Here is a 17,172-nt window from a genome sequence, read left to right on the forward strand (position 1 = left end):
CTTAGCTCTTGCTCTGTGGGCCAGGTAGAGGTGGATGGGGAGCTCACTAGTCAGTGTGCCCAGCCAATAAAGATGTATGAGCCAGGGGGCTGGATAGCGTGGGAAACTGTGCTAGGGATCCTTTCACATCGAGGCTGGTGTTCTCAGTGTGATGTAGTCTGCGACTGAACGCCATTATAACCATCGCTATTGGGTAGCCTATGCAAAATGACTTGATGGGCTTTACCCAGTCTACATCACTGAAAACACCCTTAAGCTGGCCCTTTAGCCAAGGACCAAGAGTAAATTCCCTTTTCCCCATAGCCATGGCCCTTCCACGCCAGCATTGAGGCATATGGACAGGGCAGTGTGGAGCAAACCTGCTCTGGGGCCACCTGGGCTGTCCTTTATGGCTCTGCAATGGACTCATGCATCCATGGAGGGTATTAATCCAGCACTATTCCCAGCACTACACTAGTTTTTCAAAGCACTCCCTGGCAAACTGAAAGCTGAGAGCTCTGCTAGCAGAAGTGGCCAGCGCTTGCTTACAAAGCATGTTCTTGTTGCCTTATCAGATACTCAGCTTCTTCTACAATGACTTCCTTGCTGATGATGATGAAACATTTCTTCATTTTGTGGTAAGAGGAAGCTGTGATTAAGGTGACCAGATGGCAAGTGTGAAAAATCAGGACGGGGTGGGAGGCAATAGGTGCCTATGTAAAAAAAAAGTCCCCAAAATTGGGACTCTCCCTATAAAGTTGGGACATCTGGTCACCCTAGCTGTGATGTGGGTGAGGGTCTGGAAGGATGAGCCCTAGCCGGTGTGTCTGAGGATGTTAGTGTCCCTTTGTGCACTGCACACCCACGTGTTCTGAGCATACAATGACTGTGCACACCTGGGGAAGGGTTTGTGTGAATATTGCTGTGTGTGCATGTAGGTGTGTGCAAAAGACTCTCTCTTCAGCTCTTTGGAGCAATGTTCCTGAATTCCTTAGCCACTAACTCCTGGAATTTAGCAGCCTATTGGTGGTGTCTTGAAAGAGCAGTCCGGAGACTTGCCTGACCAAAAACCACCCAAGAGTAGCAAAAAAAAATAAAAATAAAAAAACTTTTCTGGCAGGAAACACAACAAGGTACCGATCACATACACAAACCAGGGGTAGGAAATACAATGAGTAACTGATACATTCTTTAAGGACCCACCTCTTTTCCCTTGCTCATAACAGGTATTGCTATTATTACACAAAGAGAAAAAAGTCTACACACACAGATAGGTGACCCTGCAACCAATAAAGGCCTTCATTAATGGGAAGGGCAGCTAGCATTTTTAACTGTGCTTTACTTGTGTTTATGTTTTTCATATGTTTTTTCACTACCTTAAGAAACTAAATTACATGAGTTCTCCTCTTCCTGTGGCATTGCTCTTAACCGGTGCTTGAAATTCCACAAGGAGACCAGATCTCATGGAATACCAGCCCCATAAATGGCACCTTGAGGCAAGAATGGCTCTGAAAAACATACTTTCAAACAGATGTGCTGAAATATCTAGGTTTATCTGGATTCCTGCAGAACCCACATGGACCACGCTGCTAACTCAGGCCAACATTTGCAAACTGACCTCTCCTTTTGAGTGTCTCGGTTTTGGGTTCCAACCTGAGACAGCTGGGTCTTGGTTTTAAAAAATGCTGAGCACTTGCAGCCGCCCTTTTCTTGGGCACTTAGCATGTCTGTCTGCAAATCAGACCTTCATTTTCTGAAGCTGGGTGCCAAAGCAATGGCCACTTCTGAAAATATTGATCTTGGGCCAGTTTTACAAAGGTATTTAGATGCCCAAAGATGCAGCTAGGCAGCCCCTTTCTCCCACTCTTTGTTTCTTTTGCATATTTAGATCGTAAGCATTTTGGGTCAAGGACTGTTGCTTTGTGCAGCACCTAGCACAATGGGGGCCTCTGGGTGCTACTGGAATGTAAGCATCCAGCACCAACAATTGTCTGAGCCTTGCCTATACTAAACAAACCACTCACATTTAAACACAGTATGGCTGTGACCACCTTACAGCATGGCTAGCTGTGCAACGCAGCTGGTGCTTGAGCCAGTGGAGAGGCTGCCAATCTGTTCTAGTGTAGCAATTTCGAGACTGTCATCTGGGCTCCGGGCAATAATTCTCCACTCTTTTGGCCATAGTCTCAGAGGAGCAAGGTCCAGAAACCTGTGGGAAAAGAGGAGACTTATGGAAAAGATGAACACCTTCTGCTGGCCAAGAGGATAAACGAATCCCTGACTCTGAGCCAAGCCTTGTATGGAGTGAGGGACTTCGAGACACTCTCAGAGGAGCACTGGAGATTCATAGCCACTCAGGATCTCACAAAAGGGGGATCGATTCAGGTTGAACTGGAGCCTGTTGTGCACAAGACAGGTAAAAGGAGTCTCTTCTGGAGGCTCAGACATAGTCACTTGAGAGGGAGGCACTCATGTCAAGCTAGACAAAGACTGAAATATACAGTGTAGGCAGTGTTACAGCGACCCCTAGAGGTAACCTGGAAAAAGTGTTTTCCCTCTAGCAGACCCTCAGCTGCTTATTGTTGGAAAAAAATGTAAATAGTTGACATTATTTTGCAAAAATGGCGGCTGTTCTTCCAAACAGCTTCTAGAGTTAAAATGTTGCAAAAAAGTCTTTAAAATTTCAGCAACATTTTTTTTTCTGAATTTTTGGACAAGCTCTGTTGCTTATAGCCACTTTAAACTTTGATACTTAGAGCTGAAATTTTCCATGCTTGATCTCAGCCTCACAGCAAATTTAAAAACAACCAACCCTTAAATGTTTGAACAAAATGTTCAACCTTTTTTTGCACAGTCCTTTTGTTCAGCCTTTCTCTACAAAGAGTGGCAAAAAATACACTGATGCCATGTTTTGTGACCCTTTATTTGAACAGCTCAGAGGGAGATGGCAGACAATGGAAATTTGGCTGGGATGTCACCTACTGTGGTGATCTGGTAAAAGGTGATTTTGATTTGACCAAGTGATATGGATTGACAAAACACACGGTACATGTCTCCCATTGCATACGGTGTCTGAAGGTACATATGGAGTGGAAGCCCATATGATATGCCGAGGAGAGTGTGGAATAGGGGCAGGGCTTTGAGGTCAGGGATGCCTGAGTTGTAATTCCAGCTTTGTCAATGACTCACTGGGTCAGATCCCCTCCCGCTGGCACAGGAGGAGCAAACTGTGCCTCTTTGCACCTACCCTGGGACATTGCACCGGGTGCAGGCTGCAGCAGGAATGCACAGAAACCCATGCCCAGTTGCCTTGGCCAAATCCCACATCTTGGATTGCCTTGGGCCCTCAGTAGAGGGGAGATTGTGGCAGTGCCACATGCTCTCACCCAGTGGACTTCTGCTGCCTAGAGCCATGCACAAGGTTCTAGCTGGCAAAAGCTGTTTTAGAGTCTTGGATTAATTTATCTCACTGTGTGAACTGAAGAAAGCCATTTAATCTCTCTGTGCTTCATCAATCCCGTCTGTTGAACAGCAATACACCTCTCGCAGAGAGGCTGGGAGACGTCAGTAATGTTTGGAAAGTGCCAAGTGTTATTACTAAGCAGTTTTGGTGAAGCCTGAATTTCTGTGGACCACCTGTCCAGGTCATTGCTCATCACAATGGTGGGAGAGTCCAGGGATCAGGATGGAGAAGGAATCGGGGGGAGGAAGGGAAGATTGGCACTTCTGTGGCTATAACGCCATGAATTATTTCTTCAAGCACCTTCCCAAGGCTGACTGGTAACCACATGCTGAACGAGTGATTAGTCCAACCCCTCTTCTCTCTGCCCCATCAGACTACAGGAGCATGACGTTCGAGGAGCTGACCCTCAGAAATCCTTCAATGGCTGTAGAAGTGTTAAGTGAGGACTATGAGCTCTTCTGCAGAATGTTTCCCTCCCTAGGTGAGTGCTTATGAGGGGCTAGAACTAGGGCAGATTTAAAACAAACTCATGGGCAGAGAATAGCAGACACAACCTTGAAGGACTGAGCACGGAAGGCACCCTGAGAGGATTAGGCTGAGGAGAGGCCCATCTACTTCCCTCCTATGGTTCAGGTGATCATCTCCAGAAGGAAGGGGGAGAGGAGAGTCCTCGCCCCCCAGAAAGGCCTGCACTCCAGCACCCTTTCCCAGAGTTAAGGGAGAAGGAACACTACCCTGCAGCCAACCCCAAAGGGACGTGGCTACATTCAGGTGATGAGCTCCCACAGCACAGGCTCTTCTGGGCTGGCCTCATGACATGAATGTCGTCATGGTGAGTTTGGAGATTGCCCAGAGCCCTCTGGGTTCCTCCACTTGGAGGCTGAGTCGATCTGTGCTCGCTGTGACATGGCTGCCAGTAACCTCGGGCCCAATTCTCTTCTCTTTGTAACAGCGTTTGATCTTGAATACGAAGAGAGGAAGTGTGTTCGCCTGAGCAAGACAAGTCTGTCCCTCATGAGGAGGGAGAACCTCATGTTAAGGAAGCCCTCTCTAAGACCCAGGTACAGCACCATGTGTCATGGAGATTTCTTCCCTTTTACCACCTCCACTCTCTCCGGAGTCATGTTTTCTAACCCCCAAACTCCTGCCATCTGATTCATCTTCCTGTGGAACCAGTCCCATCTGCCTCATAGAGTACAGCACTCTCAGACAGAGGCATTGGTATAGCTGGATCTGGGCAATGGAATGGAGGAGGAGGGGAAGAAACTCGGTATCTTCCTCCCTCCACCCCACCCCCATCCCACACAGCTCTAGGCACCAGCAGGCCAAGCGCGTGCCGGGGACAGCAAGCCACGGGGGGCGCTCTGCCGGTTGCTGTGAGGGTGGCAGGCAGGTTGCCTTCGGCGGCATGCCTGTGGAGGGTCCGCTGGTCCTGTGGCTTCGACGGACCTCCCACAGGCGTGCCGCCGAATCCGCGGAATCGGGGACCTCCCACAGGCAAGCCACCGAAGGCAGCCTCCCTGCAGTGCTTGGAGCGGCAAAATACCTAGAGCCGCCCCTGATCCCACGCACCCTCCTTTGCAATCTCACATCTCATCTACTCATACAGGAAATATCCGCTTCATTCCAGAGGGCTGAATCATTCCTAGTTACCCAGCAGGTGGAGCTCTTGAGCATCATTAATAGGGCTTCCTCCTCCCCTCATTTATTTATTTCTCGTGCCTGCCTAGTTTGATTCCCTGCTGAGCTGATTCTCCTTCAGCACAAAGGCCAGTATATGGCTTGGGTGTCACTGATCACTTGTGGGTTCCAAGGCAGCCAGGGCAGATGCCTTCAAGTGCACAGCTGAACTCTAGTGAAATTAGCCTTGCTCCCACACAGGGCCGGTGCAACCATCTAGGCAACCTAGGCAGTCGCCTAGAGCGCTAGGATTTGGGGGGGCAACATTTTCTTCGGCAGTGACCGCGGCAGCCAGATCTTTAGCTGCCTCGGTCGCCGCTGGCATTTAGGTGGAGGGAGCTGGTGCAGGGGGGCATGGGGAGGGCCGCCTGCAGCAAGTAAGGGGGGGAGGCGGCACGCAGGGGAACTCTCTGCCCCAGCTCACCCCTGCTCCGCCTCCTCCCTGAGCACGCCATGGCTGCTTCACTTCTCCTGCCTCCCAGGCTTGCAGCACTAATCAGCTTAGGTGCCGCAAGCCTGGGAGGCGGGAGAAATGAAGCAGCCACGGTGTGCTCAGGGTAGAGGCGGAGCAGGGTGAGGTGGGGAGGGGGGGTGCCTCAGGGTGGAGGGTGGGGGGTTGGGGAGCTGCCGCGGGGGCGCACCTCAGGGCGTGGGCTCGGGGACGGGGGAGGATGCAAGGTGGAAGTTTCGCCTAGGGCACGAAACATCCTTGCACCGACCCTGCTCCCACAGGTTCTCTGGTTGGGATCTTCTGTTAAACATGGCAGGTGCAGAGCCATTGGGTCAGATTCTGCTGTCTGGTACACCGCCATAAATCCAGAATGACTCCATTGGCTTCAGGATTTACACTGGTGTAACCCAGGTCAGTATTTGGCTCAGTTGCTCCCTTTGGTGGCAGCCAGGTCTGGTAAATTCCACTGATGCTGTTGAGCCATGAGTGGGTTCGTCTAGTCCTGTGGTTCTCAATAAATCAGTAGCTGGGGAGGAGGCACACATTTGGTTTCCCTTGTTACGGAGAAGCTGTACTCTGCCAGTGCCTTCATCAGGTCCCATGCACGGAGGTCCCCAAGCTTTCTACCCTCTCACCATCACTGGGAGTCTGACAAAAACTCCCTGTGCCAATGGAGATGCGGGCACAGGGCTCCAGCTCTTGATCAGGGCAAAGTGCCCTGCCATGGTGCTGCTTTCTCACCCAGTGCCTCCTCCCCACCAGGTATCTCATGGAAGTACTGCACAACCCCGTCCACCTGGAGTTTTTCAGGCAATTCCTCAAACAACATAACGTCGAAGCCCCACTGCTCTTCTGGCAGGCGGTGGAGAAGCTCAACACAGAGTCCAACCCCAAAGCTCAGAGAGCTTTGATCAACAATATCCTCAAGAATTTCTTCCACAACAAAGTGCCTGCTGGTATGCAGACTCCCTACTCCACAGAGCTGAGCTACTCAGGAAGGCAAACATGATCCAGACCACCCACTAAGGTTACAAGGGAAAGGGATGCCCCAGCCTAGAATGATTTCTCTGTGCAAAGGGCAGTGCCTAAGCTCACCACCCCAGGAGTGGCCTGGGCATGCAGTGTGCCACAGACACCCCTGTGGGGTACAACTCACTCCCCACTTCCCTATTGCTCCAGAGTGGGAGGGAAATAGTAATTTGTTGCTGGGCCACACCCACAGCAAAGTAGGACAACCCCCTGTACCACCTCAACTATTTGGTGCATTGGTAGGGGAGGGGAAGCCAGTGCATTGTCCACTTATTCCAGCATGGGGAGTACGTGGGCACACAGCAGGGCTCTGGAGGAGCTGCTACTCTCCCTGATACAACTGTACACAAATCGGCAAGGATTCTGGACCACTGGGAGCGTCGGCAGCTGCCCTGCCTAGGGCTGCCTTAAGATTCTGTTGTATCCCTCCAGCACAACGGAGCTTTAGTGGAGGCAAAGGGTCTGGACTCTCATTTGGCATTTCCAGTTTGCTGTGCCACAGTGCTGCCAAATTCAGGGACCTTACAGCAAGATTTAGATCAGCTTGCAGCAGAGTGCAAAGGGCCTTGCCAGGTCTCACTGCCCAAACCAGGGGGCATCTGCTCTTCAGGGACTCTAATTTTCATCTCACTGTTTCCTTAGTTTCCTGCTCTTACTGCCACACAGGTTTCTAGAAGAGATCACTATGATCAGCTAATTTGACCTCCTGCATAGAATTTCACCCTGTGATTCTAGCAGTGGAGGGAAATATTCTTGCCTCCTGTCTTCTTTAGATGTTTTGAGCTCAGTAGTGTCACTTGCAAAGTGTGTGAGGTGCCTTGGTACTTATATGGCCTGCAGACTTCTTCTTGGGTTAAAAAGTGATGTTATAAATGGGGAAAACGCCAAGGAAGGAGGAAAAATGTATTGGGCAAATGTGGTTGAGGGGGTAGTGATTGTGATGAAGGTCCTGGGCCTTGTGAACGTGAGGGATGGAGATTCGTGGATGGCTCAGAGGTCTTACAATGATAGAATGTCTGGTGCAGATGAGAGAGATGGTGTGTCTTTTCTAGAGGAACTGCTGCAATGCCAAGCTTCCATCATCAGAGATATACCCAAGGCCAGCCTGGTCACCAGCTCCATGCTATTCACAGCACAGAGCTTTGTCCTGAAAGCAATGGAAGAGAAATGGTGAGTAGTCCTGGCTCATTTCACTTTAACAGGGTACACTCACCACTGGGGTGCCTCCTTGTGGCTGGGTCTGGGGATTCTCTCTCATCTGGTCTGGTGTCCCTTTCCCTCAGTTGCCTGCACCGTGGCCTCTCTATTTCTCTGGGACTTGAGGTGCTTCCTCTTCGTGACTCAGCCTTACAGCCAGGTCACTATTTGGTCCTCCCCTTCTGAGATTTTAAAGTCCCACTGGACAAGCTGTCCATATGCCATGTCAGTCAGTCTTTCAGGCCAAGTCCAGGTCCAGTGCCACTTCCCCAATGGCTAGTAGGGCAACCCAGGCCTGCCCACTACTCTGAGTTCCAGCCCAGGGACCCTATGCCTAGCAACCACAGTTTATTCAATCTCTGATCCTGTTGCTGTTTCCTTGGGCTCCTTCCTACTTCACTTCTCTATCTCCTGGCTCACCTCTGGGTTTACCAGCCCAAGCTTCCTCCGCTCCCAGAGGCTATTCCCCCCTCTCAGCTTCTTGCCGGAGTCTGAAGTCCAGGACGTGATCCCAGGGTTTACTCTCCCCCTCGAACTCCTTGTCCCTAGTCAACTCCCTTTCTCTGTAGGGAGTTACTGCAGAGCCCCTCCATGCAGCCCCCTCTTGCTCTCAGCTTCCTGGTTTTTCTCAAGCCCAGCCTGCCCATGCCCAGCTGGGCTTCATCTTCCACTAGGCTTTATCCAGCCCTGGCTCTCCTCCAGGTGCAGCCTGTAACATTAATTGGCCCCTTTTAGCCTGTTCCAGTCTTGTGAGGGGTGGATGCCCCATCACACTTCCTAAGAGGCCAATGGCGTTGTTGCTAAATTTGTTGGAGGTTATACACACACATACTCAGTAGTAGGATACACCTAAGCAGTGACCAGAGTGCTGAGTCCATATTCTGGCACAGCTCCCATTGGAGCTGACGGGATTTTATCTGCATAAGGACAGCAGGGTGTGGCTCATAACTTTTCATACACTAGTGTGTCTGTGAAATATTATAAGGGGCAGGTTGAGCTGGTCCTTGTATTTCTGGGATTATCCATGAATAGCACAGCCCCCTGCAGCAGCAGAAGCTGGTGAGGAGGGGATCAGAGGATGATCAGTTTTACCCTCCTCATCAGGTTTCACTGCAGCAATAGAAGTGATATCCAGGGTTATCCAGCATTCAGGGACTGGGCCCTCCATTTCCCCCAACACCTCTTTCCTCCCTGTCTCTGCCTTTGTGCTAGCCTCCTCCCATTAAATTAGGCTTGAATAAAGACTGGGAGTGGATGGGTCATCACACAAAGTAAAAACTATTTTCACCATGCTAATTTCCCCCCTACTGTTACTCACATCTTCTTGTCAACTGTTGGAAATGGGTCATCCTGATTATCACTATAAAATTTTTTTTTTCTCCTGCTGATAATAGCCCACCTTAATTGATTGCTCTCATTATAGTTGGTATGGCAACACCATTTTTCATGTTCTCTGTGTCTATCTATCTTCCTACTGTATTTTCCACTGCATGCAGCTGATGAAGTTGGTTTTAGCCCACGAAAACTTATGCTCAAATAAATTTGTTAGTCTCTAAGGTGCCACAAGTACTCCTTGTTCTTTCTGCTTTCTCTAATACTCTCCCATCCGGGCAGGTTTAAGATGTACCAAGATTTATACCCTGGGAGCGATATTTTTGACACTCACTTGGTCACGAGGCAGGGAAGGGGATCCTTCATAAAGGACAAGCTGGTAAGTAGGATGGCCTGCACTCCACCTGCTGATACACCAGCTAGATCCCAGAGCACAGGCCCGAGAGTGGGGAGGGGCTGCTTTTCTCTGTAAATATGTTGATGCCAGTGGGTTGAGGGGTCATGCAAGTCTGCAGAACAAACTGTCTTTGTCCAGAATGAGAGAGTTAATGTCTATAGTCCCTGGGCTGTAAGCTCATCTGTGCAAACAGCCCCCTGTGCCTATGCAGAGCCCCACTGACTTTCATCAGGAAATTCATTTAACGGCAACGTCCCCCAGGGTTCTGACTGAAGCCCAGTGACATTGAAAAGCAATGACTGTGGCTCAGTGGGGTCAGTAATTCCACTTAATGTGCAGATGCATTTTGGTGCATTAGTTCAGGGTGGCAGGTCTGCCTGGGCACAAATCCCAGGGAATAATCAGGATAATTAGTCTGAAGGCATTCCCATCAGGCCCATAGTTATTTACTGCCTCCATTCCCTGCCTTGCTTCCTCTCCCAGAGCTGTACATAGGCTGACACCTTCCATGTGCTTTGCCCACAGAAGAGAGTGTGGTTCGTGCTCCAGGCTTTCATCAGGAGCATCTGCAAGTTCCAGAGGGAGATGAACAATCGGAAATCCCGCAAAGACTTTGAGGACTTTCTGCGGAGGGAGCTCGTAAATCAAAAAGAAAGTATGTCCAGATCCCGCTCATTCTCCTGCCTACCATTGTTGCCTCCTGGGGTGAGCATACTCTAGGGGAGGCAATAGCAGAAACCTGGCAGCTTGTCCCCTGCCATCATTTTCTTATCTGAGAGTTCTCTGTTGGGGGCATATAAGAGGCCACGATACCAGCTGGCTCAGAGGGAGTGAAGCAGCTGGGTTGTTCTCTCCATAGCAAGAATATGCTCCAACCCAGCAAGAAGTTAGCCACTGGAGAAGGGAAAATCCCATTTGCTAACCTGGGCAGGCAGCTCTGCCGTTGGTCACTCAAAGTGGCATTTTATGCAGCTCGTGCTATTTGAGCACCCATGTGAGGAGCTGGGCAGCCTAACTTAGGCACCCATTAGGCACTATAATGAAAAATGAGGTCCTAACTGTTTAAAGCACTAATTGTACTGCACAACCCCCCTGGAAGCTGCCTACGCTGTACGTTTTCAGCTCATCTGAAGACAGCACCCACCAGCTGCTCTTGTAGGTTCAGTAAGTCTGTGCAGTGACTTAGTACCTGGCTTGAGCTGTGAGTATTTCCTCCATGTGGTGGTTTAGTGTGCAGCACTAATGTAAGTTCTTTCCTTATGATTTAGGGTAGCGCTGGGGGGCAGGAGGAGTATGGGGATTAGAGAGTAATGTGAACTAGAAGGGCTCTGGACGAGCCGTGTGTGTACTGGGGGAAGTGTTCAGGTTGAGGATTACAGGGCCAGAGACACCAGCAGCAAACTGTAGACAGAAGAGTAGAGCACGTTAGGTGGGGGTTAGGGTACAGGATTGCATTGTTGGGGGATTGGGTAAATTGATAGAGAGACACACGTGGGATTGAAATGAGGTGTGGCTCAATCCCATTAGTGCTGGCCTTGTCACCTCCCCGTCTCATGCACGCACTGTGTCTCTATCAATTTACCCAACATCTGGGTCGCAGGAGCTTGAGGGAGATGAGTTGCTCAGGTCTTCCCTTGTCCTCACTCAGACTTGCCCAGTAGCTCCATGCGCAGTACCATTGCCGTGGCTAGCCCCCGCCAGGCTGTGCCGGCTGCCAGCACGGGAGAGGATGTGGAGGTGATACAGGTGAAGCGCCGGCTCTTTAACCAGCGGCACATTTCCATCAACTTCTTGGTCAACGACCTCAGTTTTTACCTGGAGATTGAGAAGTAAGCCTGCCCGCCTTGTCCGTTTGTTTCAAATACCTTGGGGTTCTTCCTGTCTTGCAAGGATAAAATCCCTGGCCTGATGGGCTAGCTCAGACAGAGCGGCACCGCATGCTAGCCTGCTGGGCACTCAGCTGATCTGTTGCTTACACTGCAGCGATGTGGTGCTGGGAGGTACTGCACTCTGCTCCCAGGGCAAAGGCCTGTTTCTTTACACAAAGAAGCCCCCTTTGGACAGCCAGAAGGGACTCTTGGTGTGAAGGAGTACCTGTTGCTGAGTGCTCTGCAGCGACACCTGTTGGCTGATCAGGAAGCAGCAGTAACAGAAGACTGAAGGATGCTCACTTTCACTCTCCCAGCCAGCACAGGAATGGCGGTGACACAAGCTGTGTGTCTCCAGGGCAGGAGGTTGTTTAAGCGGGGGGACAAGTCAAGCCATGCTGCCTGTGTCTGCTTTGCATGACCCTAACTGTGATCCGTGCACTGCTGGTGGCCTGCAGAGAGCGGGCTAGTTACACACTACTGGCTGCTGCTCCTGGTTTGACATTTGGTATTTTCCTGCTGGAGCTGCCACGGAGATGTCATGATGGCCAATGGGAGGGGTGGGAAGCACAAGACAATCCCTCTGATGAGGTGTAGTTGCCCCTATGAAAGTATCCAGGAACCCTTGTGCCATCCCCCACTTCCCTCTGTCATAGAGTGACTCACCGCTGGCCAGGTATGGTGAAGCAGGCTCTGGTCTGGCTCCCACTGCAGGACAGCTGTTCCAGCCTAATGGTGGTCTGCCTCTTCCGGTGACTCAACCCTCCGGCCAGGTCACATCCAGTCCCCCCCCTTCCAGGGTAGCAGGAAGTCCCTGCAAACACCAGCCTGATGTCCTTAGGTCAGGTTTCCTGACTCTAGGCCCAGTGATCTTTACACCCCTTGTCTCCAGGTTTTCCAGAGTCCCTACTCTTTGTATGGAGGTATCATGCCACCTTCCTCAGTGGCCAGGAGGGGAACCCAGGTCCTCCCTCAGTGCCAGCTGCAGGGGTTTTGCCGTCCCAAGCAGCCAAAAAAAAAAAAAAGCTGCGATCACGATCTGCGGCAATTCAGCAGGAGGTCCTTCGCTCCGAGCGGGAGTGAGGAACTCTCCACTGAATTGCCGCCGAATATCTGAAAGTGCCGCCCCGCTCCGGAGTTGCCGCCCCAAGCACCTGCTTGATAAGCTGGTGCCTGGAGTCGACCCTGCCCTCCGTCTTCTCTGGATTCCAATCCAGGGACCCTGTGGAAGCAGACAAGGTCCACTCCCCCAGACTCCTCATTTGAGTGCTTCCTACCTTGGACTTCCCGCTGCCCCTTTCTGGGCTCTGCAGAGTCCTTTCCATTTCTTGCGGTGAGCGATACTTCCCCGAGTTTCTCCCCTGGCAGTCCTGTTCCTCTTTGTCAGAGCTCCCTTCGGAGGGACTGCTCCACCCCTCTGTCTACCCAGTGTCTCTTCTGGCCTGTTCCAGGGTTCCTGTGTCAGGAGAGGATCCCCAAGGCCTATTCCCATCTCCATCCCTGGGCTTCCTCTTTCCTCTGCTGCCCTGAAATCCTGCCATTGGCCCACAGGCCTCTCTATTGACCAGAGAGGGACTGCAGCATTCTTACCTTCTCACTGTGGTTCCTTCACCTCATTGTAACTCCCAGATTCTTCCCAGCTAGACTTCATCTTTAGTTGGACCTGGCCCATCCTCCAGGTGCAATTGGATGCATTCATTGCTCTCTGGCTCCAGTTAGCCCTTTCTATACCAGTGTGGCATATACACCCCATCACACCCTCTTCGGAGGAAGACGTGCCACAGGGCAGGGAGTGAATGTTAGTGGGAAGTGGGCATCCAAATCCCCTACGTGGCTTAGAAAATCTCAGCTAAAAGCCACATGTTGTACCAGAGTCTGAGGAGACAGCCACAGCCACAGCTTCTCTCTTAGAGGTTCTCTCCCATTTGTCCTGGCAGGTTTTGTCACCTGGCTGATTCGGCCGCAGTGCTCGCAGCCTGCGGGATGTACACCGAGAGGGACGTCGCCTTTCTTAAGACCAAAGTGGCCACGATCGCCAAACTCTTCCTGAACTCCGAAGTCCCTCCTAAACTGCGGGTAGGATGCTGTAATAGGCCCTGCACGCTCGCTACCAGGGAGGCCTGTGGCCTGCAAATCATCACCTGAGAGTCTTATGGACTGCGGGGTGTCTGGCTCAGGGAATTAATAATGGGACCCAGGTTTCAATCTGCTCCAGCTGAACATACTGCAGTTCTGATGACTTTGGCATTGTGCAAAGTAAGTTATTAGCTTCAATCCAGGTCCTACTGGAGAGTGTCCGTGATAACCAAAACCACTCTCACAACTGACGCTAACTGGTAATCCAGAGAGAGTGAGTGAGTGGGCATGGCGACTGAATGACTATCTGGACATGGGCCCCTCTGGTCAGGGCTGAGACACAGTGGCTGGCTTTACGGTCAATAGAGAATAGCCTTTTGGCCTGTATTCACTAGAGATCACTCATACTCTCCCTCCCCATTATGCTGCACCTCCTCATGGCACACTGCTGTTTCTTTTTAAATCCCTTTTAAAAGCATGGTGAGGGAAGGGGCAGAAAGGAGATTCCTTTGGATTTTGGCTAGTTAGCCAGGAAATAAACCGAGACCCTGCTTAGAGAGCTCTGAACTGTGACCAGGGCTCTATAAGTGGAATGCAGACTCCTGGAAGGTGCGAGGGCAGTTGGAGCAGAGGGGGGGGAGTTACTAGGGGTGTTTCTGTCTGGGATTCAGTAGGGATGCCACCTGTGCCTTAAGCCTCATTTGTGAAGTGGTCTCTGTTCTGTGGCCAGGTGAACATTTCTGAGGGCCAGAAAGATTTAATCCGGAATTTAGCTGCCAAAGGGGTCCTGGATCGCAGCCTCTATCACATGGCCTTGCTCAACGTCTTCCCAGTTCTGATATACTTCTGGAAAAGGTAAAAATCCCTCCCTTTTGGGCAGGGCGAGGGGGGTGCAGAGGTGGGTGTCGGGCGCTCTCTCGCTTTACCTCCTTCCAAAGAAAATGTGAGTCCGAAAGGGACATTATTGCTGACTGTATTCCTCAAATGTGTTAGACTTGGTTTGCTGTCTGTCCTTGACCTTAGTATTTCCCCTACAGATACTGTAACTGGAAGGTAATGGAGTCCTTCCGCAGGTACCCAAAGATAAAAAAAAATCTCTCTCCACTCCCAGCGAAGGCATCACCTAGAACATCCAGTATCTTCAGTGGGGGTAAGCTGAGACTGTCTCTTCCTCATCCTCTCTCTTTCTCTGATGTTTTTGCCCTGTCACATATGCTGCACGTTAGTCCTCTCAGCCTTGCCCATCTTCTAATGCCTCAGGTAGTGGCTCACCAGTGGTTCTGTATGAGAGGCAAAGTTTGATGTTAAAATACCTTTATTTGGTGAGTATTTGCATAGATCAGGCAGCTGTAATGCTTCATGGTGTAAACTGGATCAGGTCAGGAAGGAATCTTCCTCCAGGTAAAGTGCTGCACAGTTGTCTAGGGGAGGTTTTTTTGTGAAACCTCAGGTAATGATATAAATACTGTAACTGAAGCAGAAGACGAGAATTGATGGATTAATATTGATCTGGCAATTCCTATCTTCCTATGTTGGTGATCATTTTCAATCAGCATGTTGGTCTCAAAACAGCTAAACCTCTCCCTTCATTCCCTCCTAGATAGCACATGAACACCCCACAGTGGTAAGTCCCATAACTGTACATCTGCTACTGAATACAGAAAGTCTAATCAGGGTCATGTCCATCAAATGCACTTTCTCCATGATAAACACACTAGATTCCTTATACCACGTCCCCCAAAAATATTCAACCCTTCAAAACAGAAATTAAACTAAAGTAATTCTGGTTGGCGAATTTGCTCCCAGCCAGGGCCGGCTCCAGACACCAGCCTACCAAGCGCTGGCGGGGGGAGGGGGCACCTTGGGGTTTGTTTTTCTTTTTTTTGGTTCCGCAGGACAGCCCTGGGGGGAGGCGGGGCTTGGGAGGCGTGGCGCCGTGCTGGGGGGCGGGGACTTGGGCGGTGCGGCGCTCGAGGGGGCGGGGACTTGGGCGGTGCAGTTCGGTGCTCGGGAGGGGCGGGGACTTGGGCGGTGCGACGCGACGCTCGGGGGGCGGGGACTTGCGCGGTGCGACGCGACGCTCGGGGGGCGGGGACTTGGGCGGTGCAATGCGGCGCTCGAGGGGGCGGGGACTTGGGCGGTGCGATTCGACGCTCGGGGGGGCGGGGACTTGGGCGGTGCGGTGCGACACTCGAGGGGGCGGGGACTTGGGCGGTGCGATGCGACACTCGAGGGGGCGGGGACTTGGGCGGTGCAGTGCGGCGCTCGAGGGGGCGGGGACTTGGGCGGTGCGATTCGACGCTCGGGGGGGCGGGGACTTGGGCGGTGCGATGCGACACTCGAGGGGGCGGGGACTTGGGCGGTGCGGTGCGGCGCTCGAGGGGGCGGGGACTTGGGCGGTGCAGTGCGGCGCTCGAGGGGGCGGGGACTTGGGCGGTGCAATGCGGCGCTCGAGGGGGCGGGGACTTGGGCGGTGCAATGCGGCACTCGAGGGGGCGGGGACTTGGGCGGTGCGATTCGACGCTCGGGGGGCGGGGACTTGGGCGGTGCGATTCGACGCTCGAGGGGGCGGGGACTTGGGCGGTGCAATGCGACACTCGAGGGGCGGGGACGTGGGCGGTGCGGCGCTCGAGGGGGCGGGGACTTGGGCGGTGCGATGCGACACTCGAGGGGGCGGGGACTTGGGCGGTGCAATGCGGCGCTCGAGGGGGCGGGGACTTGGGCGGTGCGATTCGACGCTCGGGGGGCGGGGACTTGGGCGGCGCAGTGCGGTGCTCGGGAGGGGCGGGGACTTGGGCGGTGCGACGCTTCTTGGGGCGGGGTCTTGGGCAACGCTACGCTCTGGGGGGCGGGGACTCGGGCGAAGGGACGCTCGGGGGTGGGGGTGCGTGGAGGCAGCGCTCTTTATCTTCGCTTGGGGCGGCAAAAAATGTTAGAGGCGGCCCTGCTCCCAGGCAGGTTCGGAGATGAACGCAGATTAAGGAGTGATTCATCTCTCATGTAGCTTCGCTGACATCAGTGGCTTTATACCAGGGCTGAACTGAGCACTTACAATGCAGAGAAGCTGCGGTCAGAGCTTGGCGGGGGGGTGACACTCACTAGAGTTCAGTCATGAAGTGGAGGGACTGGTATAGGGTACATTGTCCTAAGGATCAGGGGCAATTTTCACTCCTCAGCCTGGCATTTAGTACCAGCTCATTTAAGAACCAGCAGTGAAGTGGTTGTCACTCCCTCTGACACCTTGGATTCCTCACTGAATAGTCGTGGCAATTTTCTAATTGACTTACCACTTTTAATCAAAATAGTCATTTTTTTTATTAAAAGAGAGTTTTATTTTCTTTAATAGTTAGAATAGAAAACAGAGAGAGAGTCAGGAGTAGGGTTCTATTCTCTCTACTCCATCGTTGAATGACGTTGGTCGTCATGCAACTGCTGTGCCTCAGTTTCCCTGCATATAAAATGAAGATCTGGAGTCTTGATTCTTTTTGTTACAGCAGTTTTATGTGGCTCTATTGATCTGAGTGTTGAATCAAGACCACTGATGTCTGTTGAGATGCATATCAAGATGTACTGACCCAGGCCGAACAGAGCTCAATATTTATCCCAAGGAACAATAAATCTTATTTTCACTCAAAGTGGAAGTTACTATGTGTAACCATGTCAACTTCCCTTCCTTATTTGTTTGTGGGATGTTTAACGG

At 51.7% G+C, this 17,172-nt stretch overlaps 1 protein-coding gene across 1 annotated transcript in view; it reads left to right on the forward strand.

Moving 5' to 3' along the window:
- Window positions 1–17,172, forward strand: part of RGSL1 (regulator of G protein signaling like 1) — a 40,069-nt gene that overhangs the window by 16,559 nt on the left and 6,338 nt on the right. Inside the window, 12 exon segments of the mRNA XM_030572655.1 lie at window positions 555–617; window positions 2,164–2,395; window positions 3,816–3,923; window positions 4,395–4,503; window positions 6,336–6,529; window positions 7,655–7,772; window positions 9,414–9,510; window positions 10,054–10,183; window positions 11,177–11,357; window positions 13,334–13,472; window positions 14,203–14,327; window positions 14,510–14,622. Of these exon segments, the coding sequence (XP_030428515.1) occupies window positions 555–617; window positions 2,164–2,395; window positions 3,816–3,923; window positions 4,395–4,503; window positions 6,336–6,529; window positions 7,655–7,772; window positions 9,414–9,510; window positions 10,054–10,183; window positions 11,177–11,357; window positions 13,334–13,472; window positions 14,203–14,327; window positions 14,510–14,622 (1,609 nt within the window).

The sequence above is a fragment of the Gopherus evgoodei genome, chromosome 8 (assembly GCF_007399415.2).
Source record: "Gopherus evgoodei ecotype Sinaloan lineage chromosome 8, rGopEvg1_v1.p, whole genome shotgun sequence".
In the NCBI taxonomy this organism is placed as follows: domain Eukaryota; kingdom Metazoa; phylum Chordata; order Testudines; family Testudinidae; genus Gopherus; species Gopherus evgoodei.